The sequence below is a fragment of the Meriones unguiculatus genome, chromosome 10 (genome assembly GCF_030254825.1).
Source record: "Meriones unguiculatus strain TT.TT164.6M chromosome 10, Bangor_MerUng_6.1, whole genome shotgun sequence".
Lineage (NCBI taxonomy): Eukaryota > Metazoa > Chordata > Mammalia > Rodentia > Muridae > Meriones > Meriones unguiculatus.
In genome coordinates, this window is record NC_083358.1 from 48,283,115 (window position 1) to 48,309,257 (window position 26,143).

Genomic DNA, 26,143 nt, shown 5'->3' on the forward strand with positions numbered 1-26,143 from the left:
TGCAGTCATGCTGGCCTTCTTATCAGTTACAGCTGCCTTTTCAGCACCAGCCTGAATACTCTCCTCCAGAAATTGCCTCTGCCAAACAAACCATCATCTTCACCTTCCCTCTGGTACTCAGGCCATGGGAAGAATGAAGCCACATTCTTGGCCAAAATACAACACAAATGGCTGCTAACCCAGCTCTGAACACAGTCCTTGTTTCCATGTGAAACTTCCAGTCAGGCTTCCAATGTCTGATTTCTGTCAGCATTCTTATCTTTCAACTTCCCATAAAAAGCAGCCTATTAAGCTCTTTTAAGCCATAACATTCAGTCTCTCCTAGACTTACACTCCAAAGCCTTCAACATTCCAGCTATATAAAAGTTCAAATGTCCTCAGAACCACATAGTAAGGTTTACCACAGCAATGACTCCACTTCCTGGGTGCCAATGTCTATCCTAGTCTTCTTTCCAGATGCTGTGGTAATACCATAACAAAGCACCTTAGAGGAAACGTTTATTTTAGCTCACAATTTCACTGCAGGCCATTACTGCAGGGAAGTTACAGTGGCAAGAACTTGTGACAGCTAGCCATATCACAACTACAATCCAGAGCAGAGGGAGAGATGAATCGAGGCATGCACACTTTACAGTTCACTCTTATATATTCTAAGACCCAAGTTGGGAAATGGTGCAGCTCACAGTCAGCTAGAACTTCCTACATCAATTATCAATCAAGACATGCAAGACATGCATGAGAACAGGAACTAGATGTGTTAAGTTGACACAACTAGTCATCATTCCGTTCTTTGTTTAGATTACCTTATAGATATGCAAGTGCACTATTAGAAGATTTTAATCAATGCAAGTATAAAAAATACATAAAGAATAATTTACTTCTCATTCCTCTTTCTGTCCCTGTCCACTCCACCAACACATACACTACCAAAGGTATTTATAGCAATATGCAGATTAGTGCTCATTAGTCATGCGCGGTTTTCATAAAAAGTTCTCAAATTCATACTCTTCAGTATTTATTTTCAATTACTACCTAGAAAATATAATCGTTATTTGTTACTGGGATTTTTCTCAGCTCAGAAAAAGAAGAGACTTGACACAAGGAAAATGCTCTAAGCTGACAGTCGGGAGCTAGTAAAACCAAATTAAGAGGAAGGTGATGGTCAAATCAAGTACCTATCATCTCGTAGCTAGTTTACTCCCAAACTTCAATGTTTACCCTACATTCTGCAGACTTCCCAGCGAACGCTTCAGGGCCACGGTCCTAGCAGGGCCTCTTCCAGGAGACGCTGACGCGGGTGGGCTGCACAGAGGACCAAAACGCTGCGCGCTGCCTCACCTTCTTCGAGGTTCCTTCCCGCCAAGTTGAGCTGGCCGCTGCTCCTCGCTGCCTTCAGCAGACCCTGGGGAACAGTGGGACCTCTGTCCTTGCCCTCCGTGCGGAATCCCGCACGCGGGTCAAACCTCCGGCCTCCCGGCTGGCGCGACATATTCAAAAGCCCACTCCGGAAGCCCTAGCCGTGGCTGTGACGTGGCACCGCGCCACAGCAGAGTAGTACCGCCTCTTCCGGCCGGCTGTAATCCGGGCCTTGCCATTGCTGCGCTTGCTGATGTCGTCACCGCCTGCTCCCGGGGCCGCCACACCGACGAGCCCTTCCGTTGCCCTCACCAGCCTCGCACTGAGGAGAAACTTCTTTCGGGTAAGTTCGTCTAAGGGGCCGAGACGCCCTACGGGCGGCACGGGCTCCCTACGCGGCGCGGTCGGGGGCGGTCTGCCCACCGTCGAGTCAGAACGTGGCGGAGACGAAACCTGCGGCGCGGCGCGGCCTGCTGCCCTGGGCGCCCGGCCTGGTGTTGCCGGGTGCCCGGCCTGGTGTTGCCGGGTCCGCGGGTCGTTGGTCGTGAGTTGAGACCTCAGGACAGCGAGTGCCTATCTGACAGTTAAAAGCTGTGGTGTGTTAGAGCAGCGTGGATTCGGATGCACCCGCTTACTGACTGACTTGATGCAGTCGAGCCCACGCTTATGAAGCTCATTTTTCACTGATTTATGAATAGTCCAGTCTTAATGAAGTTTTAAAAATAATCTCGGACAATGAAATTTTTAAATACTGAGCTTTTGTTGGAAATGCAAAAATGAAAGTTTTGATAAGTACGTAGCTATGTCCTGTGTAGTTACCACCCGGAATTTACAACCTGGTGATTGATTCCTCTGTTACGAAGAAGTAGACCTCGATTATCCTGGGCTGGGTTTGTAGCTCGGAGACACCGTGCTTTCCTAACGTGGGCAAGCCGGGAATTCTATGCCCAGCACTGCGCCAGATTTTTTTTTTTTTTTTGCCTGAAATTGGTATTATTTTACGTTTCTCTTAATTTTAGTGATTGTTTTTGCGCGCGCGAAATGGGGTTCATGTGCCGTCGGAGAACAACTTTGAGGGAATCGGTTCTTTTTCGACCAAGTGGAGTGGAACTCAGAGGGTCTTACACCTTGTCTTTACCTGCTGAGCTATCTCGCCGGTGTGGAATTGTTGTGGGTCTGGGGGCCGTTTAGAGATTCACCAGTCTGACACATTAATAACTTTTAACAAAGAAGAAGCGTTTATTCAGAAACTGGTGCCGGTCTACACCAAGCACTTGGGATTCCCGAACGCAGTGTGCATACACCTCAGTAAGGGGTTTATAAAGGCAAAGAATAGAAAATTACAGTTTGTTCTGCTGCATGCAGAAGGTCTTCTAGTGCAAAACAAGCTTGTTTACAGAAACAGCAGTAAAAAAATTAACCCTTAACAACCTTTAACATTTGGAGGTCTAATTTTGCTTCATACTTAGTTCTTTTTTATGTATAATTTTATTTTTTTATTAATTATACGTTATTCACTTTGTATCCCCCCATAAGCCCCTCCCTTCTCCCCTCCCTGTTCCACCCTCCCTTCCCCTTCTTCATGCATGCCCCTCCCCAAGTCCACTGATATGGGAGGTCCTCCTCTCCTTCCTTCTGATCTTAGTCTATTAGATCACATCAGGAATGGCTGCATTGTCATCTTCTGTGGTCTGGAAAGGCTGCTCCCCACTCAGGGGAAGGTGATCAAAGAGCAGGCCAATCAGATTATGTCAGAGGCAGTCCCTCTTCCCATTACTATGTAACCCACTTGGACACTAAACTGCCATAGGCTACATCTGTGCAGGGGTTCTAGGTTATCTCCGTGCCTGGTACTTGGTTGGAGTATGAGTCTCTGGGAAGACCCCTGTGTTCAAATTTTCTGGTTCTGTTGCTCTCCTTGTGGGGTTCCTGTCCTCTCCAGCTCTTACTATTTCCCTCTTCTTACATAAGATTCTATGCACTCTGCCCAACAGTTGGCCGTAAGTCTCAGTGTCTGGTTTGATAGTCTGCAGGGCAGAGCCCATACTTAGTTCTTTTAAGTACAGAGATTTTAAACTTTGAAACGTAACGTCAGCCATCACAGAAATGATTTTTAAAATTTATTTATCTTATGTGTGTGGGTGTTTTGCCCCTATGTCCTAAGAAGGTATCAAGTCCTTTGGAACTGTAGTTAGGGATGATTGTGAGCCGCCATGTGAGTGCTGGATTCAAACTTCTGTGCTCTAAAAAAGCTTTAAGTGCTCCTAACTGCTGAGCCATCTTTCCAGCCCTGGTTTTCTCCGCCTTTCTTTTAAAGGTAAAGAGCATAGTCAAGGAGGTGACTGCATAACTCCTGTCATCCTACTGAGAAGAATGTTAGTTGAAAAGTAGATTTGGGTGGTCTGAAAATTCTGCATAACATGCAGCTTATGCTTCACCCAAGTGTATTTTGGGTCTTTTGTTTGTTTTTGTTTTAGAGTCTACAGAATCTCACTATATAGCCCTAGCTAGCCTGGAACTCACTATGTAGACCACACTGGCCTCCAACTTGAAGAAATCCACTCTGCCTGTCAAATGCTAAGATTAAAAGTGAGTGCTACCACATCCAGCATATTTCTATATCAATAAATATGAACTGACATAAGGATTTAACTTACAGTGAAGTTCATAATATATTGTGTATTATGCTAGTATAGCATGTGGAGAATAAACAAGTGGTAGCCAGAATTATCTCTTGCATTTGAATAAACTGTGTGTCTTTTGCTATTTGGTGGAAACTGGAAGCTAATCCATGAGTTGAACTTGCTTATAAAATATAGCTATAGTCTTCAGAACTAGTTCTTTATGGTAGTTGAATTGCTTTAAGACTAATGCAATTAAAATGAATCACCCAGCCCTTTAAAAAGCCAAACAGACAATATGGGGACAGTTGGAAGGCTCTGTGGTTAAGAGCACTTACCACTCTTTCCAAGGGCCCTGTTTTAGCTCACAGCACATATATCAGGCAGCTCATCATTGCCTTTAACTCTATTTCAGGGGATCTGGCCTTTGCCAGCACCTGCACACATATGATGCACATAAATGCATACAGGCACACACATACATAAATATTAAATAGTAAATATTTTTTTAAAAATTAAACATTCTGCATTATTGAAGTAGTACAAAAAAAAATCAATCATGTCTTCTGGGGCTGCAGTTCAGTGGTAAAGCACCTGCATGTTATGCAAAGGCTTTGGGTTCTATCTCCAGCTCAGTGGAATGATGAAAAGAAGATCTCTGTCCAGCTGGTGATTAGGCACACCTGCTTTTTGTTATAGAGGTTTTGGCTGTGGTTTATTGTATGCATTTTATTTATTGTCTCACTCTTGAAATGTCTTTAAAAGAAGAGGACACCAAAAACACATTAGCAGTCAAGTCACACACAGAATGGTACTTTGTTTCATGACAGAAAGTAAGACTTGTTATCAAAGAAAGATAGGAAAATTCATTCTTACCATTCAATCTAATAGTCCATTTTCAAACATGGCTCCATCACTCGTGAAATTTTGTGTATATATTAGACTCTTTTTTTCAAGGATGAAAGCTACAGTTGATGATGGGTTTATTGAAATAAGTAGTTTTGATTCTAGTAAGAGAAGGGGTTAATTTGTGCAGTTTTCAAGTGCACTTGTTTGCAGAATACAAACGATTACAGAGAACTTGCTTTGCCGACATTTCTCAGTTTATTTTTGTGAAAAGTAAGCTTAGCCTGCTTTGAATCAATATGATTCGTATGTTTTAGAATATTGACTTATCTGTGAAAGCTACTATCCTCTGGTTCTGAGAGAACATTTTATTTTCTTTAAAATTTTCATTTGCAGGTTTGATGTCTCTTTATAACAGCTGACTTCTAAAAGTAGTTGATAAAATACATTCTTTTCTGCCTTTGAAGGCAGGACATATTTAACATAATTTATTCCCAATTTCAAGTGTAACTTTGATTTGTATTTTGTTACTGTTATTGGAGTTGTGGCCATCTTGGTTTTGATGAAGAAAGTGTTGTGTTTGGGATTTTGTACTTGTGAATTTGTGTTTCATTGCTTCTCTCTATGCTTGTAAATGGTGAAGCAATCACTATTCTAAGACATTCATCATGATTCTAATATATTCTTTTCTACCTTCAACACTAAGCAATTTTAGCCCTCCGGGATCTGGAGAATGCAACTTTCATTTTTTTTTTTTTTTAATAAAAAGTTTTTTTTTTTCTGTTTTGCCTTTTCTCTTGAATAAAAGTGGGAAAACTCATTAAAAAAAAAGATCATAAATTCATTTGTTTCTATTTTTGTTGTTAATTTTTTCATCCTACAAAAGAAGAAACAGCTAAAATCTGGGTAGTGATGTACCAGGGCAGTAAAGCACTTATTTAAGTAAAGCACTTCTGGTATTGAGATTTGTTATTCTGAAAACATTTTCTCTTATTCCCAGGGGTTATTACTTCCAGCTGTTAACAGACAGTATGATATTCTCATTTTTCCCTCTAAGATTAATATTGCATAACTGAAAGCATTGGTCTTTGTAGCAATTGTGCGGATGGTATAGATTTTGGCAATGACTTTCAATTAATGAAATAATAGAGAGGTAGATTTGGGGCACTATCTTATACACATAGAAAATCACTACAGAGTTATAATGTTGAAAAAGGGTCTTACCAGTGATCCACTGTTACTAATTGGATTACATATCACCCCCTGAAAACAGCTTGAAACTTTGTGTACTTTAAAAAGACACAGGTAAATGTTTGTAAGTGGCAGGTACTTTTTCCAATATGAGCAGAGAGGTGTTGTTTTAATAAGGCATGATATGTTTTCTGATAAGTCTAGCATCAAAGTTGATAAAGGAAAAGGTAATAATGTGATAGTTGAAGGAAAAGGTATGTGATAATTCATTGGTGATCAGAGCCAATCAATGTTAATTTAAGCTTTGGTGATCAGACTTCTGGATATTTTAGCCACTTTTGATTGACCCACAGTTTTTTGTTTTTTTTTTTTTTTTAAACCTAAGCTGTTTTATGTATTTTCTTCATTGTTGAAAATATTACATTGATAATAATAGCGAGGCATGGTAACTCATGCTTGTAACCTTAGTATTGGGAGACTTAGGCAGGAGGATCATTCTGAGTTTGAGAATAGTCTAGGCTACACAGGAAGTTCGAGGTCAGTCTGGACTGCAGCGTGAGAACCTGTCTCCACAACTGACCAGCAACACACAGCTATATGTACTTAGATGTTGACGTATACTGGTGACCATTTAAATACAGTGCAAACGTGTAAGCTCTTCCTTGTGGTTCATCATTCTAGAAATACCTCTTTTTCACTCTGCACTCAGTTTACCCACCATTAATATAGATGCTTATTTCTTATCTTAGAGATGTTGGCCTTGCTTTCTTACCTCCTTATTTTCCAGAAGTATTACCACCGTCTCTTCTCTCCCACAAACTACTCTTTTGATGAATGCCATCAAAGTACTCTAGGCTTTATTTAGCCTGAGCAGATTGTGGCTTATGGAATTTACAGACTACTACTACTTACTGTGCCTATTCTTTGCCAGCAGTTGAGATTATTTCAAATATGTACTTTCTGTGTTCATGCATTGCTTATATGAGCCATGCCACAGTAATTTTATTTCATTTATTGAAATATGTTCAAGTGTTTGTGTTTTGTAAATCAGAATAATGCTCTAAAAACACAGCGAAACAAAGTTTCTGCAAAAGTGTTCTCAGTGTGTCAGAGCTGTTTGTTAGCAGTTGTCTACAAGTATGCTGTCAGTCAGATGGACATCCCAAATCTGCCCTGTTTGCAGTGCAGCAATCTCTGGGAAGAGGAGCATCTTTACTAACACTTAAGCTTACAACTGTTAACAACTTTTGGCAGTATTCATATAGCTTGAAGTGTTAACATTAATCTTTATAGTGAAAAGGTTACATTGCCATGTAAAATGTGAAATAAAAAATAGGCTACATAAATTAGCTCTTCCATGTAAGCAATAAGCTGTCGTTACCCCAGTATAATGTTTTCAAAATAGGAATATTTTGTCAGACTAATTATTAGTTTTTCCTAGTTTTTAAAAAGTTTCCAGAATTATGACAAGTAACTGCCAGACAACAGTGGGAATAAAAGCTTTAGGAAGATGTCTCATTCAGTGAAGTTCTTGTTTGGATCCCTAGCGCGTAAGTTAAAAGCCTGGTGTGGCAGTGCTTACTCCTAGCATTGGGGAAGTGGAAACAGGAGTTGCCAACAGCTGACTAATGCTGATGGTGACCTCCAAGATGCAGTGAAATAGTTATTAAAACAAAAAAAAAAAGTATGCAGAAATACTGATACCAGATATCAAGTATCAAGAAGAGCTCTGTATCAAAGATAATCTGTGGTGTATATACACATGTGCCCCCACATATTCGCATTCATACGGACTTCTAATTAGTGAATCAGGCATTTCTGAATGAAGTTCCTCACTGTGGCTGCTGTGGCTAAGCTTCCAAATTGCCTTTGTCATAATGTACCTTTAAAAGCCAAATTTAGGGCAGGGTAGACAGCAGGTGAGAAAGACTCCGGATGTCAGCCTCTGACCTGCATGCATGAACACACATAAAACCTGTATACACCACACACACACACACACACACACAATTAAACCAGTTACTTTACTTTTTGGTTTTGGAGACAGGGTTTCTCTGTGTAGCCCTTCCTAGCTGTCCAGGCTCTTGCTCTGAAGACCAGGGTGCCCTTGACTCAGAGAGATCTGGCTTGCCTCTGTGCTTTGCTTTACTTATTTTTATTTGGTTTAGGTTGTGCATTTTGGGACAAGACTTCACCAAGCTCTTTTTTTTTTTTTTTCCAGTTTTGATTAGAATTAGACTGCTAGTAAGGCTGATATTTGTTATGTAGATATAATTGGATTTTGGGTGTAGAGATTTATGCCTATACTCTCGGCATCTGGAATGCTGGGGCAAGAGAATTTCTCAGAATTCGAGACCAGTCTGAGATCCTTGTCTCAAAAAACAAAAAACAGCCCAGGAATGGGGACTAGCATTTTGTTCCTACTTTCCAAGAGTGTGGTGCACTCTTATTACGTGGGAGGTAGAGGTCTTTCTCTGCTGAACAGTGAGTTTCAGACCAGTCTAGCAAGTGAGACGCTCTTAAAACTCAAAGTCTTCCCTAATTTGCTTGAAAAGATGTGTTAATGGCTCTCTTTGTGTATAGTTCTTGTACACATCCACTTAGATAATTATGGATGTGGCCTAACATAAAAGCATATACTTATTTAGAGCATGAGATTGTTTTTTACTTTTTTTTGTGACTCAGGTGTGCACTTTGTAGGTGACAACTAGTGTAGCAGTGCAGAAAGCTGGACATTCCTGTAGGGCCTTTAAAATGAGACATTCACAAAGCAAATGTCGTTTTCTGAAATGTCCCATGTTCTAAAATATGAACAGATTTTGCCTTTGGCTTGCTTATTAACACGTGTTCCTTATATCTTTGTTTGCTTATGAAGAGTTTGTCATAGACCTGCAGTTCCAGTAAATTGGGAATATTGGCTGTCTTATTTCTGTTATACTTCCAGCATCTTGGAAATCCCTGGAATATAGCATATATATATGTTTAGAGAAATTTGTGCATTTGGGATGCCTTTTATGATATTGGGGAAATGACGAAGAAGAAAAAAACATCTGTTTCCAGATTCTGTAGTCCTTTTCCCTTGTTTGGCAAGTCCTAAAATGACTTAAACTGCCATAGATTAAATACACTTGCTGTTTGTCTTAATATTTTTGTCATGTGACTTAGCTACTATTATTAAAGTCATTAACAGTGCTAAGTATTTCATTGCTTATTAGACTTAGTAGATATTTTTCAATTATTTATTTGATTGACCATGAAAACAGATTTTTGAAGTGAAATTTGTTTAAGCCAATTTCTCTGAAGTTTTTGCTTTTTATTTTGGAACTGCTAAATATTTGAACATATGTAACAAAAATTACCTTTTGCTAGTCTCTACATCAAACACCATCAGTTTTAAAATTTCTTATCACAGAACTTCTCTTTGGTTTAAATCTGTAGTTTTTATTAACAAAACACCAAACATATAGAAAAGTGTAGAATGGGGGCTGATGACCAGAGTTTGATTGGGGACCCACATGTTGGAATGAGAAACTGGCTCTGGCAAGTTTCCTCTGACCACAAGGACACCATTGCACACTCACATACACAATAAATTAACTATTAAAATGTTTGAAGTTCGGAACAATATTCAAGATTTTCATGTACCTGCCACAGCTAATAAATTATGTTAAATAACATTGAAAAACAAGAGACAAGCTTGAGCTCTTGTCATTGTGCTCATTGTTCTTTTGTCATTGACTATATAGTATAGTATGTGTGGCACATTGTGTGCACTCCTAAGAACATTGAATTATGAGACTCAAATTAGCAGTGAGTGGTACCTTTGATTCAGCGAGAAACCACTTAACACTATCTTGGAAGACACATTGATAAGGTGTTTTCTCACATTATTCAGCTCCTCCCTTCTGTGTTTAAGAACTAAGTCATTGAATCTAGTGAGTAGACCAAGCAGGCCAGTCACATCCTTGTCAGCACTGGCCAAGAGCTATTTGCCAGTGTAAACTTGAGTGTAAAGTGTGAGATTTTACTTTAGCTTTCAGAAGTTTTTATTGAAAGGAGTTCGGGTACTCTGTATGATAAATGACTGATTAAAGTAAGTTGTTGTGAGTGTCCAGGTATTCACTGATGACTGGACCAGTAACTTTGTTTCAGACTTTGTGCTGGGTCCTGCAGTCTTGGTAAATAACGTAACAAGAACAAATAAAAGCAGTGCTGTTACTTGCCGAGAAGGCAGTACAGGTGTTAGCAGTGAAGTGAGAAGAGGGAACTTCGTGGCTTGTGTAAAGGCATAGAAAAAGCAAATTTTTTTTTTTTTTTGTCTTTAGGTTGGAGAACTTGAATTGTTCAAATGAGGCGGGGGAGGGTTGTTTTGTTTTTTGTTTTTTTGTTTTTGTAGTGAAGAATGTGTGTTAAAAGCGGGTGTATTTAAAACTGCTGACCAAATACTGTAATATATTGAAGAACTGTAAAACTCGTGTAAAGAAGGTAAGTTAGTGAGCGTACAGAGCGCCACGGCGTATGTGTTAAACTGTCCTTATGGAGATTTCAGTGGCCAGATGGAAGGATTATGCCTGAAAATTCTTCTGCAGCTGTGTGGTGTAGACAGGAACCTTGTCTGAGGTGGCGCAGCTGGGTGGGCGCATCCTGCACAGTTGCGGGAGCGCGAACTGGACGCGTACTTCCGGGCTCTGGACGCATGCGCGGGCGGGCGCGTGGAATTGTGGGCCGGCAGCGCTGCGCGAGGTAGGCGGCCGTTTGTGTGCGGCCGGCGGCCGGTGCCGCGCGCTCTCACTGTCTTGTGTTTGATGTGTTGAGCAGGAGGCAGCCCGCGCCATGAGCAACACGGCCGTGGTCCCCAGCGCGCCCGGACAGGGCCCGGGCCCCAGCGGCGGGCCAGGCGGAGGCACGGAGGTGATCCAGGTGACTAATGTGTCCCCGAGCGCGAGCTCCGAACAGATGCGGACACTCTTCGGCTTTCTGGGCAAGATCGACGAGCTGCGCCTCTTCCCGCCGGAGTGAGTACCGGGGCGCTGCGGGCCCGCGGCCCTTCCGGTGAGGCTAGGCGCGCGGGATGCCGGAGCCTAGCGTGGAAGATCGCGGGCCCGCCAGGCCGCAGGCCGGGAATGAACACCGGAGTGGAGTTTCAGGGATGTTTTTCCCGTTGACGTTGTTTGCATCATCCTTTTGCTTTTCGGCACTTAATGTTTCAGTTAAATCCCCCTTTTAAAAGAAAATCTAATCCATTTGCTCTGTTAGGAAGGAAAAGAAATTTCCGCTGTGTTCACTTGTGTAAATAAAGATTGCTCCTAAATGAGTTTGAACTATAGGGAAGAGCATCAAAGATCATTTACCCTTTTGACAGACGACTAATTTGGTGGACCTGAATGCTAAATTTGTATATAACTCAGAAATTCATCATAGCTGAATCCTGGTGTGTTCTTCAAATAATTTAAAGATTTATAATTAATTGTGAAGGGATTTTTTTTCATAATGTTGAAATTTGAGATTTTGTCTTGTTTTGAACGTGGTTTTTATTGCAATAATATTAAATGAGTGTATTCACTGTAAAGAACAAAGAAATTGTAAAGATAAGTTGAAAATATACATTTGAAATAATTGTGAGCCCGTTAGGAAAAATTATGAAGTTTAGTGAAAACATAGTGGATGCTGTTAGTAAACATTCCACCAACTAAATTTCAGGAGTTTATGATGTCCCATAAATTCAAAACAGGAAATTAGAATCATCACAGTCTTCTTATGTGTGTAATCACTAATCATGCTGAGGTTGATCATATGGTCCATGTGTTAATTATTACATGTTTATGACTTTCTACTTGAAATATTTTCACATAACTGTTAGTACTTGACATTGGTGTGTTCTTAATTTTTAGAGAAAATATGCAAAGCTTAGGTTAACAGTTAGCAAAGAGGCATGTAGAGTTTTAGAAACAGTTACTTGTAGTAGAATCTTGGTTTTGGAAGTCAACAGGGCAACTCCTTATAGGAGCATACAGAAATTGATACTGTTTCCTCACACCCCACCTTCAGGTTGCTCCTAAAACTAATAGTAAAACTGCAAAAGAAAAAAGAAAATCATGTGTTGGATTAGGTTGTGGCATTGCTTTCTGGTTCCACAGATTGCTATAAGTTCTATTATAACCACTCACTTAAAAATGCTTTGTTTATTCTCCAGAGCTACTCTTTTAGGCCTTTGTTGTTTTTTTCCTTGTTGACCTAGTTAGTGGACAGTACTTAAAAGGAGGTTGTGATGGACTTGAATCTAGTCTTTTTGTGATGACATGGTTAGTTCTGTCATAAGCTGAATAGTTAGAAGGGTTTGTCAATTTCTCATGGTGATCTGGGGGACTCTGTATTCACCTTTTATATATATTATATATATATATATATATAAAATTGAGCACAGCAGCTATCACTAATTCACAGGCTAAGCTCAACCCTTCTTCCTTGACAGATTCTTGAGTTCATCAGCATTGCATTTTTAAAAATGTATGCCTCCTACACATCTACTAAAACAAGTCAGGCTAGGAAAGGGCTTCTTGAGACGGAGGTCAGTGTAGTCTGTGCTGACCTCAGATCAGGATCTTAATTGATTTTGCCTCCCGAGTGATATGATTATAGGCATGGTATTCACTCTGTCATTGTCAAGGTGGGTAATAGTGCTTAAAGAAATTTCACAATGGGATGCTTATCCACGTGAGGACCCCAGTGGAACATGTCTGTTGTACTGAAGGCTACTGTCAGCAAATAAGATTATTTATTACAAGCTTTCACAGACCAAACATGGGTACTTCTTATAAACAGCTTTATACAAGATATAGGGACGAATTAAATTTACTTTTCAAGAAAAATGTGCTTTAATGAGTTATTGCATATTCATTCAATAATTAGGAAGAGGCATGTGAAGTCAATAAACTTGATCTCAAGTGAATGTTATTCTTATTGCCTGTTGTGCTGCTTCTAGGGCTTCAGAGACACTTTATAAGCTCAAAACTCTTCTACTTAAGAAAGGGCGGCACAGTACTCAGAGTTAAAAGACTAATGTGAGGGCCTAAACCACAAGTTCTTCCGTTTGAGCAGCCATGGCTAGGGGCATCTTACGAATGAAGTCCCTTCTGGGAATGTGAATCTGATTCAGTGGGCCCTTGGTGAACACCAGGATTCACAATTTTCTGTGTGCATCTTAGAGGTTACCTTGAAATTTTTTCAGCAGACAGAAGCATCAGGAAAGTCTTTTTGTTATCTTGCTTCTTGAAGTTAAAGTACTTATGCTTTAAAATGTGTTTCTTACACAAAATAAAATGTGTATGGTAAATGGGAAGAAGTTAGCTTTGAACACAATGTTTTCTGATTTTCTTTAAAAAAATCATGTACTTCAAGAATGGTCTTTTTTTTAATTGTTAAAAAAAGATTTCTTTTCTGTATATGAGTGTTTTGCCTGCTTGTATGTCTGTGCCATGTGTGTGCCTGGTATCCCTGGAGGCCAGAAGAGTGTACTGGATCCCCTCGAACTGGAATTATGGACTGTTTTAAGTGGCCATGTGAGTGCTGGGAATCGAACTTGGGTCATCTGCAACAAATTCTTCTAACCACTCAGCTATCTCTCTGTTCTAAGAACTGAATTTTGGTTTTGTTTCCAAATTAGACAACAGTTACCAGTGTTTCAGAATGTCTATAGTTTCCTAAGGCAGTGTTCTGTTGGGATTTAAGAACAGAAGGTAACACCATTTTGTAGAGCTTCTTAAATTTAATAGTTAAAATTAATGACAGGAAAAAGCAGAACCGGTAGCTGAACATTCATGTTAGAGCATTGTTTTCGCTGTTTTGGATTGAAATTTTTCTCAAATTCTAGGCACATTTAAAAAAAAGTATACATTGAGCCACATAATCTCAGCACCAGGAAGGTGGAGGCAGGAGGAGTCTTGCAAGCTTACATAATACCCTGTCTCAAAAAGAAATCCTCATCCTTTTAGAAACATTGGGCATTCAGCTTTGTGGGTGCAGTTGCCATTTTGCTTGGTTCTCTTCCCTGAGTTTATTTTCACATGTCAGGAAGAATTAAAAGAGAACGAAGGGTTATATCATCAGACATCTTGATTTCACTGATGCTGTGCTGTCAGGGAGCCTGGAAAAGGTTTCCCCAGAGACAGTTTTTCACTGGGAAGGACTGTGAAAATGTTACTGTCTCAGGGAACTAGTCTCCATGTTACTTGTGGTCTGAGTCTAGGAAGCAACTTTTGCCCTTATGCTAGTAATTGGCCCATAATATATATTTAAAAGCCTATTCTTCATTATCGTCTTTCACTGCCATGGCACTTGTTTGTCTATGGAAGTACTCTTACTGAAGTGTAGTTTGGTAAGGAGTGTATTCAAGTGTATTTGCTTCCCCCCCCCCTTTCTGTGAAGGTACTTTAGACCAGAAAGCCTTGTTTAAAGTGTTTAAGAATTCTTATGTATTCTATAGATGTGGAATCAGTTTATTGTTGAGGTCAAGAATGCTCAATGGTTATCAGAAACTACATTAAATAGATGTAGTTTTGTTTTATTTATTTATTGGTTTGTTCCTTTGAGACAAGGTTGCAGTGTAGCTTAAGCTGGTCTTGAACTTAGAGTTTCTGACCCAGCTTCCTGGGTGCTGGGAATTACAGGCTTGTGCCATTATGCCTGCTTAGATGTAATTTTCTCTGGTGTTTTATTTTGAAGTAAACAATTCTTAATCATTTTTACCTGCAATGAAACATTGTAAGCCAGAACTGTCACTTGTGTTTAAAAGCAGTTGGTGTTGCAACTGGGGATGTGGGTCAGTTTGAGCAACCCAAACACATGATGCACAGCCACTGAAATGATAATGTTGTTGTCTCTGACTTGAAGTGATGATTATAGGAGCATATCTACACTGTATCTCACTCTGTTAGTTCATTGGGTTATGCAAGACATTCTCTTTTCAATTGGTTAAAATAAATTAACATGTTATAAATTAAAATAAATTAACATCTGTATTTTTACCTGAGCATTACCCTTTTAGTGGTGTGTATGTATTGTAGCCAGTACTATTTTTCTCCAATGTTATTTATTTATCTTTTAGTGACTCGCCTTTGCCAGTCTCCTCTCGTGTCTGCTTTGTTAAGTTCCATGATCCAGACTCAGCAGTTGTGGCACAGCATCTGACAAACACTGTGTTCGTTGACAGAGCTTTGATAGTCGTACCATATGCTGAAGGTTTGTGCTTTGTTTCACTACCTATGTGGGCACCCCTGCCTGGCCATTGGCCACAGTGTAGGTGTAGAGTAAGCATCACTAGCCTGTTAGACTCCAAGCATTAATTTGAAACCCTTGTTATACTGTACTCCATAATTCTTACTTGGAGATTCTTTTTTCTTATTCTAAAACTTAGAAATCAGGTCTGTTTTATAAGGTAATAAACTTTTTGCTATCTTTAAAATGTTCTTAAGTTTATTAAAACCAAATTCCTAATTGAAACGCTGATTGATATTTTACTGTTAAGTCTTCTTAAGAAGTCCCAAAGGTAAACAGTTCATACCATGTCACTCTTACACAGAAACCATCAAATAAATGCATTATGCTTTGGTTCAAAATCAGTAGCTAAGTCAGTTTTATTTTGATTCACTCACTCCTAACTTTAAACAAAAACAAACCCATGCTGAATTCCAGTATACCAAGGGTTACAATAATTTTAGTTTTTACAAAAGTTTAATATTTCCTATAGTTTAGGTGCCAGATGGGCACTGGGTGTTGGTTTTTATGCCAGATTTTCTTGTTCTTGTTATATTTTCTAGAATATCTCAAAATAATGAACTCTTCTCTCTGTTGTGTGTGTGACTTTTGTAGTGGAGAAGGCACATGCAAAACCCTCCCAGATGGCTGGACACAGTGGGTGCTCTGCAGCTGCAGGCTCTAGACACTAACTAAACCAGCGAGCACTCGAGCCCCCAAGTGTTTTCCTGCTGTCACCATTTGTTAACTGCATTTTCTCTCTTTTTACGTTTTAGGCTGTTAAAGTAATTGACAGAAAAAAAAAATGAGCAGGTTTTTGGATCTAAAAAAAAGCCACTGTGACAGGACAGCACTATTTTAATGCCATTTTGTAAAACTTTTCTAAGGCATATTTTACAGTTAGCTTATTCCCAGTGAACTGCTGCTTGGTTTGCTTTTGGTAACTATAAATATTGAGGAAATCATTGACATGATATACTTACTGAATTTTAACTTAACAATATACTGTCCAGGATCTACGTGCTTTCCCTTTAATAAACTGTTTAGTGGAAGCGGTATCTTATAATTGTTGCTTTTTAGATGCTTCTTAGATCATTGAAGACAAATGTGAAAATTTGCCACCTTATTTTGTCTAAGTTGTGAAATGTCTACTCGTAGAGAATTGCCTCTGGTTTTTCTAAAGAAATTATATTCAGAGATGAGTTAAGGCATGCTATTTTGGTAAGAGTATATTAAAATATGTGAGATGTGAGGCCAGTAACAATGTTTCTGTAAAAGAGAAGACAGGAAAGAAGCTGATTTAGTGTATTTTGGATAAGCAATTCCTTTTATTTCACTGTGCCTCTTGTAAGATAAGACTTAACCACTACCTTGCACCAACAGAGAACTTACAGAATTCAATTCAGGATGAGTAAAGTAGACAGTAGGTCTTGAGACGGTCATGCCATGTGAGTAATGTGCAGAGTCTTCAGTTAGTCATAAATGCAATGAGCCTGGGATGGAATATAGTATGTCATATATTTGGGTTTTTGTAACTATTTTAAGCCATAGTAATTTTTGTAGATGTGTTTTTGAAAGTGAGGTTTTGGGGAGTATATATAAAGCTGTAGAAATACTTAGTTCAGAAATCTGTTTTTCCTGCATTTAATTTGTGGTATGATGTGCTGTATTAATGTTAACTCCACAAGTAAACTGATATATTCAATCCCTTTGTCGCCATTCACTTTGGTGTTAGCCCCTAACACTCTGGTGTTGGCTCTTGGTCAGTGTGTTAGAACAGTAGACCAAAAGTATACGGTAAGAATAGTCTTGGTATAAAACAGAGATAGATGGATATGGAAGGTTCTCTTAATAGTAATGGATTTGGGGGCATCTAGGTTCCTTGGTTAATGTTTGTTTCTTTTGTCTGTTTCTTTTTCTTTCATTTCTACACATTCATGCAGTATTTCATGGTTCTATCAAAGCAGCAGTAAAAAAAATACTCTTGACGCATGAAAATTAACTGGTGAGGGGCCTCATTGCTATTTTTAAATTGTAGTTTTGTTTTTAGTCCTTTTTTAATCAGAGGATCAGATGCATGACTTTTTTAATGGATGCAGATCTTCTCTCAGGTGTCTCACAATAAATTCAAGAGGATTTTAGTTTGCCAGAAATGTTGCAAATGCACTAATTTGAATAAGATATTTATATTTAATATATCCTCTTGAGACATAATTTTGCATGCAAAATTATCCCTTTATCTTTGTAGGTTTGTTAATATTGATGCATTAATGCCCTATATCCAAATGATCTTCTCCCCTTCCCTCCATAACTCTTGGTGTCTAAATTGATGACAGCTCTGACACAAGCAAGATAGCAGTGCTGTGTAGTATACATTTGTTTATATTATCGGCACTTCTCAGTGTAGGTGGAAGGAACCATTACCTTTATTTAACAGTGGTTTTTCTTTTTTGTTGTTGTGTTTTACAGTTCTTTTCCCTGGTTCAGCCTGAACTATATACCAGGCCCTGCTGAAAATACCACCCAACAGTTTTCTTCTGCAGCTTATCCAGTTTCTCTTAAGTGCCCTGTACATATTGTATGTTTTATGATGAGATGCAGTTTCTTAATATGTATTACAGAAATACTACTGGTATTTGCAAATATGTAGTTTAATTGTATTATTGAACTCTCATTTTGGGGGCTTGGGCACATTAACAGATTAATCCATCTGTATAGGGCTTTTGCTGTTGGATAGAATTTAAATTGTCTACATAAATAATTTGTCTTAGGACCTTTAGATTTTATCTGAATACACAGAATAGGCTTTTAAAGTAGGCATACATGTGATTTTGGGCTTAAGGAGTTTTAGACAAGTTAGATATTGAACTGACACTACATAGCATTTTTTGATACGGTTAGCATGGCACATATTGGAACCTAAAGCATTTTACTATACAGGTAAGGAATGTGCCATGTTTTACCTATTCTCTCTCTCTCTCTCTCTCTCTCTCTTTCTCTTTCTCTGTCCTTCCCTCCCTCCCTCCCTCTCCCCATTTCCCTTTCTCCTCCCCTCCCTTTCTCTTCTCTCTTTTTCTGTACTTCCCTCTCCCCTCTACTTCCCCTGCACACATTTCCCCTGTGTATTCAGAGACCTTCAGAAACATTCATATTCATGTCATGAGTCAGCAAAAGCCCTACTCTTGATTTCAACAGAATATTTCCTACATACTTTCCTTCTTTTAATTTTTACAAAGTTTATATGGTAGGTGTAAAGAAAATCATAGTAACTGTACCATATTATTAACCCCTAAATCAAACTTTTTTTGTCTTGTGTATCTTGATTTTTCTGTGTGCTTTATAGTGAAGCAGCCGACACGAGTCGTTGTTCATAAAACAGCTTTTGAAAGTTGAGAGCACACCCCTGGAGAACCGACTGTGCTTGCTTACGTTTGGTTCATGACTTAAAAATCGAGTACAGGTGATGAAATCTTGGCAGTGTTAACAAAACAGTAGTGTGTATTGTGCTATTTTTTTTTTACTCTAGAAACTTAACCATTGTAGAGAAAAAGGAAACAAATTTTCACACATTGAAGTTTCATTCTGACATAAAATTAATGATAAATAATCATAGAGATCAAACTTTATATTTTAGCGAACATAAGTACTTTCAACAAACTCAGGTGGTGTATCAGGGAGACATTTTCTGGGTGTTTTTGTGTGTTTTCTGTCTTACAAGAGGGTGTTTTCTCATGCAAGGATGTTTCTCTGCAGGAGTTATTCCTGATGAGACTAAGGCTTTGTCTCTATTGGCACCAGCTAATGCAGTGGCAGGTCTTCTGCCTGGTGGAGGACTCCTGCCTACCCCCAATCCACTTACCCAGGTACTTATGCCATGAATTCTGAAGAGGTGGTCATATTTGCTGTTTGTGAGGTAGTAATTGACAGTAGATGATTTTAGTATATGTTGGACTGCCTCTATAAGATGTTACATGTTTACATGTTGATTTAATTGTGGTTTAATTAAAAATTCTGACAGGAAGAAGATGGGATTTGGTAATATAAATAGGAAACAAGGGATGATTAGGGAATAGGAGTAGGTTACTACACATCTAATGAGTGAATAGAAGTCCCAGTGATGAACAGTGTTGCAGAATAAGAACCACAAAGAAAGGTTTTCACTAGAGGACTTCATGCTGGGATTTGCACTCTGAAAGTGTGGCTGAATGTCTAGGTGCTAGTGCTGAAACTCACTGAGAGGAAAATACACAGGGCCTCCCAAAAGACCCCTTTACCTTAGTCAGTCTTCAGAGTAATAATGTTTTAGGGTTGAGAAGTCAGTTGTCACATGGACAACTGTGAGGTACTACAGACGAAACCTGCATTTCTGTTGATCAAAGTTTTACTGGAACATGGTTATGTCTGGTTGTTTAGAAATTGTAAATAGCAGAATTTGAACTGTAGCAGTAATGATTGAAGGATTACAAAAGTGCACACATAGTCTGCATAAATGAAAACATTACTGTCTACCCCAATAAAGAAAGTTAAGGAAGTTTTATGTAAGAAAATGTTGATTTGCAGATTGGCGCTGTTCCCCTCGCTGCGTTGGGAGCTCCAGCTCTTGATCCTGCCCTTGCTGCTCTTGGGCTTCCAGGAACAAATTTGAACTCTCAGGTACATGTCACCATCTTTCATCAGTAAGCTTGTTTCTAAAGCGGATTATTTCATTAAACTTAAGTCTACATTTCAAAGCAAGAGTTAGCTGCTTGTGTTGTAGTAATTCTTTGTTAACTTGTTTGAAAGAGATTTAAATGACCTGAATTACAACAGTCATTAATCCTTCACACATACATGTTGTGGAGATTTTATTTATTTTTATTTTATTTTATTTTTTTGTCATTCTAAGGAATTTCAGATTTTAAACCTGGGCTGCTCAGATTCAACTTGCTTCCTTCCTCTTGCACAGCTGTAGCCACAAACTCATGTGTTGTTAGAATTCTTAGCTTGTATTTTACCTGACCGTTGATATAAACAGAGTATTGCACTTTTTATAGGATGCCAGTTTGTCTTAGAACTTGTCAGCAAATGTTTATAAATACCAGTCACTTATTTCTATACAAATATACATTGAACCTTTTTTTTTTTTCAAGTCCCTTGCTGCAGACCAGCTACTGAAGCTTATGAGTACTGTTGATCCCAAGTAAGTTTTTTCCTTTGCCTCTTTTGGTTATATACTATGTGACTGTCAAGAGAATACTTACTTTGTTTTCTTTTTGAGATAAGTCTCACTGTAACATAGTCTTGCCATGTGTTCACTGTATGGTCAAGCCTGGCCTCAAACTCCTGTCCTTACCTTCCAAGTGCTGGGATGCCAGGCAGAGACCACCACACCAACTTGGGAACAGTTACTGTTGATAGAAAGTTAGCTATTCTTAGGACATACATTATATTATGTATTACATTGCAGAACAGTTGCCGTTAACAGAAGAAAGTTAGTTATTCTTAGCACATTCTCACTACATTTTTATGTATTGTACAAATAAGAACGGGAATCTAAAAATAAGCCCAAATATTAAGGGTTTTATTTTGAGTGTTTCCTAATAATTGTCAGTGGCTTGTTACAGATTGATGGCATGCAAGTTGTATTTTGATGATTCATACAAAATACACATTAGAGCCCAGGCATGGTTGTGCACGCCTTTAATCTCAGAGCTTAGAAAGGAGATTGGGATCTCTGTACCACCCTGGTCAGTGTAGTAAGTTCCAGGCTTGCTAGGGCTACATAGTGAGACCCTGTCTTCGCGGGGGAGGGGGACACAAGAAAATACACACATTTTCTGTACTCTTTATTAAGCATTCATTGTAGCAAAGTATGTGTGTTCAAATGGGCAGAGTACAGAGTTGCTAGGGGAGGGGACCGCAAAGAGAAAACTTGTTTTTTTAGATCTCTTTGAGAGTGGTGGAAATTGGAAAAGGCTAAGGAAGTACCGGGTAGGTACTTTGAATTCTTTCCTGCTTTGTGATGGTGGATTCGTAGGATTTTTTCTCCCATGTAAACTAAATTGGAGCTTTATTCCATGTTCCCTGAGTTGGTCAGAGTCACCATTAATAAGTGGGAGAACATGGCAGGGGAGAGGACATGATTGGTTTGATTTGGTTAGTTACGGTCCCCACAGCCCAGCATATAAGTAGCACCAGTGCATTATGCCCACTTTTATTTCATTTTGTGGTTGCTTTGATGTGGGTGTGTGTCTGTGTTTTCTTTGTTTTTGTTTTTTTGAGCCAAGGTATCGTAGATTTGGCTTGCCTGAAATTTGCTGTGTAGATCAGGCTAGCTTCAAGCTCGTAAAGTTCTCCTTGCCCCTGCCTCTCATGTGCTAGGACTAAAGAGTGTGCCACAACACCCAGCACTCTTTAAAAGAATAGTTTTTCTTTTCTTTTTTAAATCTGTTTAGGAGAGGGTTGTGCATGCATACAAGCAACAATGTGTGTGGAAGTTAGGACATTTTTAAGGAGTGTGCTAACAGTCATAAGATTTAGCAGCAAGAATGTTTGCCTGCGGATATACTCACTTATATAGACCTATAAGATATGATAAACATAATGAAATCTATACACCTAAAAAAGAAAATCAAGAGAGCGGACATGGGATAAGATGATCAATCTTCATTTAGAAAGACAGATGGGATGTGCATTGAACGTATGACAGGAGTCTACTGAGCGTATCTGAAAGACTCTAACTAGCAGTGTTTTCAAAGCAAAGACTCATGACCAAACCTTGGGCAGAGTACAGGGAATCATAAGAAAGAAGGGGAGTTAGTCTGATGGGGAAAGGATAGGAGCTCCACAAGGACCAAATATATCTGGGCACAGGGTCTTTTCTGAGACTGACATTCAACCAAGGACCATGTATGGATATAACCTAGAACCTCCACTCAGATGTAGCCTGTGGTAGCTCAGTAACCAATTGGTTTCCCAAAGTGAGGGGAACAAGGACTATTTCTAACAGGAACTCAATGACTGGCTCTTTGGTCTCCCCACCCCCGAAGGGAGGAGCAGTCCTGTTAGGCCACAGAGGAGGGCTTTGCAGCCAGTCCTGAAGATACCTGATAAAACAGGATCAGATGAATGGGGAGGAGGTCCCCCCTATCAGTGGACTTGGAAAGGGGCACGGTGGAGATGAGGGAGGGAGGGAGGGACTGGGAGGGAATGAGGGATCGGGACATGGCTGGGATACAGAGTTAATAAAATGTAACTGATTAAAAAAAATAAATAAATAGATAGATAAATAAATAAGAAAAGGAATATAAGAATAGTAAATACTGAAAAAAAAGAGAATGTTTGCCTGCTGAGTCATTTCAAGGGCCTTTTGTGCCTGTTCTTGATGACATCCACAGATTACTAAGGTTGTCTAGTTTTGGGGTGTTTGTTTGTTTTGTCGTTTTCCTTGCATGTATAAACACTTAAAGGCAAATCTTTAGCCTTTTGGATCAAATTTTTATGTGTAATTTTGTGAGCTTTTAACTTTTGCCTCAGTTTCTCCCCATCTGCAATCTGAAAAGGTAATGCCCCTTCTCTCCCCTGCCCCTGCAATCCCCAACAATTTCTAAATCCTATGATGGCGGGTCAACTTTAACATCAACTTGTTCTCTTACACTAGCATCTACCAAAATGTTCCTGACGTGATATCAGTGGTTGGCTCTTTGACGTCTACACACACACACACACACACACACACCACATACCCCTCTGCCAAGGGAGGAGCAGCCTTGCTAGGCCACAGAGGAGGACATTGCAGCCAGTCCTGATGAGACCTGATAAGCTAGGGTCAGATGGAAGGGGAAGAGGACCTCTCCATCAGTGGACTCAGAGGGGCAGTGAGGAGATGATAGAGGGATAGAGGGAGGGTGGGATTAGGATGGAATGAGGGAGGGGGCCACAGCTGGGATACAAAGTAAATAAACTAATTAATATAAAAAATAAAAATTAAAATAATTAAATAGGTTTTTTTTTTTTTTTGGTTTTTTGAAACAGGGTTTTTCTTTGTATCTGTGGCTGGCCTGGACTCGCTTTGTAGGCCAGGCTGGCCTTGAACTCACAGCAGTCCACCTGCTTCTGCCTCTGCAGAGATTGAAGGTGTGTGCCACCACGCCCAGCTAAATAGATATTTTCTTATTCTGTATCCCTGTAAATGTTGAAAGTGACACTTTACTGGGCACTGCTTATTAAAATGAAGGAGGACCCCTGGTATCCTGCTTTCAAGGATTAATTATAAAGATGATATACAATATGTATTTGTTTCCTTAAAATGGAGGTTTACATTTTAGACTATTTTTTTGCTTGTTTTAGATTGAACCATGTAGCTGCTGGTCTTGTTTCACCAAGTCTGAAGTCAGACACCTCTAGTAAAGAAATAGAGGAAGCCATGAAGAGAGTGCGTGAGGCCCAGTCCTTGATTTCTGCCGCTATTGAGCCAGGTAAAATGCTTACATACATTTTCCTTGAATGTTGAATTGCAGTTCATGGTAAAGTTGGTAATAACCTACATGTAGAAGAAGACTTTCTATATTCTGAGACAGAAAACTCATGTACTAGAGTGCCGGACAGATACTTCAGGAACCCATAGGATTTGCTGAGAGGGAACCTGGAAGCTTGTGGATGCTCAGCTTTGGGCAGATTGTCTCTTTGCGGTTGACTAAGTAGATGAATTTTGTCCCAATGTGTATGTGTTTGTGTATATCTGTGGTAATGAAGCATATTTCCCTAATTAAATATTTGCTTCTTTTTTACTCTTATTCCTTAGTAAATAGAAATATTATTTGGGAAGTAACTTTAAAGTATAAACAGTAAATTGATAAAAAATGAACTGATAAATATTTTAAGCATATCATCTGATAAAGTGGCAAGTGATAGGAGTCTTAGCTATGCAGCTGGGTTTGTTCAGCTCCAGAGCTTTTATGCTGTAAGTGCTTTTGTTAAAAACTGAGACTGAACCAGATTTGTTGGCACACACCTGTCATCCGAGCACTCTGAGGAGACAGAGGCAGGAGAATCTCTTGAGTTCCGTGACAGCCTAGCCTGGTCTTCAAAGCATGCCCAAGGACAGTTAAGGCTACACAGAGAAACCCTGTCTCAAAAAAACAAACAAACAAAAACAAACTGAGAATGAAATGACTGGTTTACCTATAGTGAAATTCTATGGTTGTATGGCTTTATTTGTTAAGTCACTACAAATTAAAGCCTATAATCAAATGACCTAACTGAATTGGTGGCATCAGTTTGGTGGTAGTGAGCATGTGACGTGATCAATGGCTTTAGTTAGTTGCTTCTTAGGTCCTGAGTTTAAAGAAATTTGGTATGCTTGAAGTGAGACAGTTTTGCTCTAGGTGTACAATTGAAAATGGCACCAAAGAATGGGCTTCTTAAAATCAGAATCTATCACTGAGGGACAGTGACAGGTGAATGAGTCATGGCTTTAGATTTACATTTTACATTTTAGGTGGTAGGAAAAGAAATTGTTCTTGGTATTCTAAATATATACAGATAGGCATATATTATGAGAACATTTCATTGGGTCAAGATTTAAAAATGTTTATATTAGTGCCTGACCTGTAGATGTTTTTATGGAATACCTTGAGTAGAACCTCATGAAGAACAAATCAGAAAAATCAAAGAATTGATTTGTGAGATGCTTGGACCCTCCAGAGTATTTCAAACTATATAGTAAATGAAACCTTAGCAAATACAAATTGCCATAGGATTTACTGAAAGCTGAGGGTAATTCATATCACTGACGCAAGCTTCCTGGTGAATCTGTATATAAATAAGATGATCACTTATAGCATTTGAGGGTATCTTACAAAAGCTGAAATAAAGACAAAAAACGGCCAGCAAGATGGCTCAGTGATCATATGTGCTTCTGGACAGTTGGAGGACTGAAGTTGATTCCTGAATCTTATACATATACATCTGGTTAAGCATTTCTTAGTACAGGTTTCTTTTCTTTTAAATCCAGACAAGAAGGAAGAAAAGAGAAGGCATTCGAGGTCAAGGTCACGCTCCAGGAGGAGGAGGACTCCCTCATCCTCTAGACACAGGTTAGCTCTCTTGACCATCAAGCTATCCATGGAGTTGCCTTGAATATATTAGAAGAAAGCTATAGGATGAACACATGACTCCTACTTAAAACCAAAGCAGTCCAAAGTCTTCTCACTGGTAGGAAGGCTTTGGAACTTAAACACTGTAATGCCATAGTTACATAAAAAGAAACTTTTTGCTTGTTTTCCAGATCTGACTTTGTAATTGTTAGTTGAATTGCTGTCTACAAAGCAAAAGTTAAGACTAAATCTGTTCTTATTAGTTATACTCTTTTGTAAGTTAAACATAAGATTTTCTGTAGCGGAGTTGGTCTCCCTCCAAACTTAAGAGTCTTTAACTTTCACACTTTAAAAAATAAAGCCAAGCTGGGTGTGATGGTCTACGCCTATAAGCCTAACACTGAGGGAGGCAGAGGCAGGCAGATCGCTGAGAATTCGAGGCCAGCCTGGTCTACAAAGCAAGTCAGGACTGCCAAGGCTATACAGAAATGCTATCTTGAAAAATAATAATAATAATAAAACCAATATATCTTATGTGGGTTATATCTGACCAGATTAAAATTAAAATATTGTCATGACTAAGCCATCTCATTTTACATAGCTTTGCAGCATAATTTACCACCCCTCAAACAAGGGTTTGTTACACTTCACCAATCTAAAGTTTTAGCTTAATAGAAGCAACAGGATTTTGTATTCAAATTTTTACACTGTTTTATTCACTTTTGCTGTTTTCAGGCAGGGGAGGGTAGCTGTTTTGAGATACAGTCTGAGTATGTAACCGTGGCTGACCTGGAACTTATT

At 39.1% G+C, this 26,143-nt stretch overlaps 2 protein-coding genes across 9 annotated transcripts in view; one reads left to right on the plus strand and one right to left on the minus strand.

The window, feature by feature from the left end:
- Positions 1-1,533, minus strand: part of Lrrc40 (leucine rich repeat containing 40) — a 45,915-nt gene extending 44,382 nt beyond the window's left edge. The window contains exon 1 of one of the 2 annotated variants that reach the window (XM_060392431.1): positions 1,339-1,533. In XM_060392431.1, the coding sequence (XP_060248414.1) occupies positions 1,339-1,489 (151 nt within the window). In that variant the 5' untranslated portion in view covers positions 1,490-1,533. The remainder of the gene's footprint in view (positions 1-1,338) is intronic. The other variant, XM_060392432.1, reaches the window with a different exon arrangement.
- A 47-nt stretch (positions 1,534-1,580) lies between these two features.
- Srsf11 (serine and arginine rich splicing factor 11) overlaps positions 1,581-26,143 on the plus strand; it is a 30,476-nt gene continuing 5,913 nt past the window's right edge. For 4 of the 7 annotated variants that reach the window (XM_021663556.2, XM_021663557.2, XM_021663558.2 and 1 more), the window contains exons 1-8: positions 1,581-1,699; positions 10,833-11,029; positions 15,118-15,251; positions 19,020-19,129; positions 19,827-19,919; positions 20,396-20,445; positions 23,595-23,722; positions 25,261-25,342. In XM_021663556.2, the coding sequence (XP_021519231.1) occupies positions 1,610-1,699; positions 10,833-11,029; positions 15,118-15,251; positions 19,020-19,129; positions 19,827-19,919; positions 20,396-20,445; positions 23,595-23,722; positions 25,261-25,342 (884 nt within the window). In that variant the 5' untranslated portion in view covers positions 1,581-1,609. Of the gene's footprint in view, positions 1,700-10,733; positions 11,030-15,117; positions 15,252-17,863; positions 18,207-18,609; positions 18,727-19,019; positions 19,130-19,826; positions 19,920-20,395; positions 20,446-23,594; positions 23,723-25,260; positions 25,343-26,143 lie in introns of those variants that run through there. The other 3 variants (XM_060392433.1, XM_060392434.1, XM_060392436.1) reach the window with 3 other exon arrangements.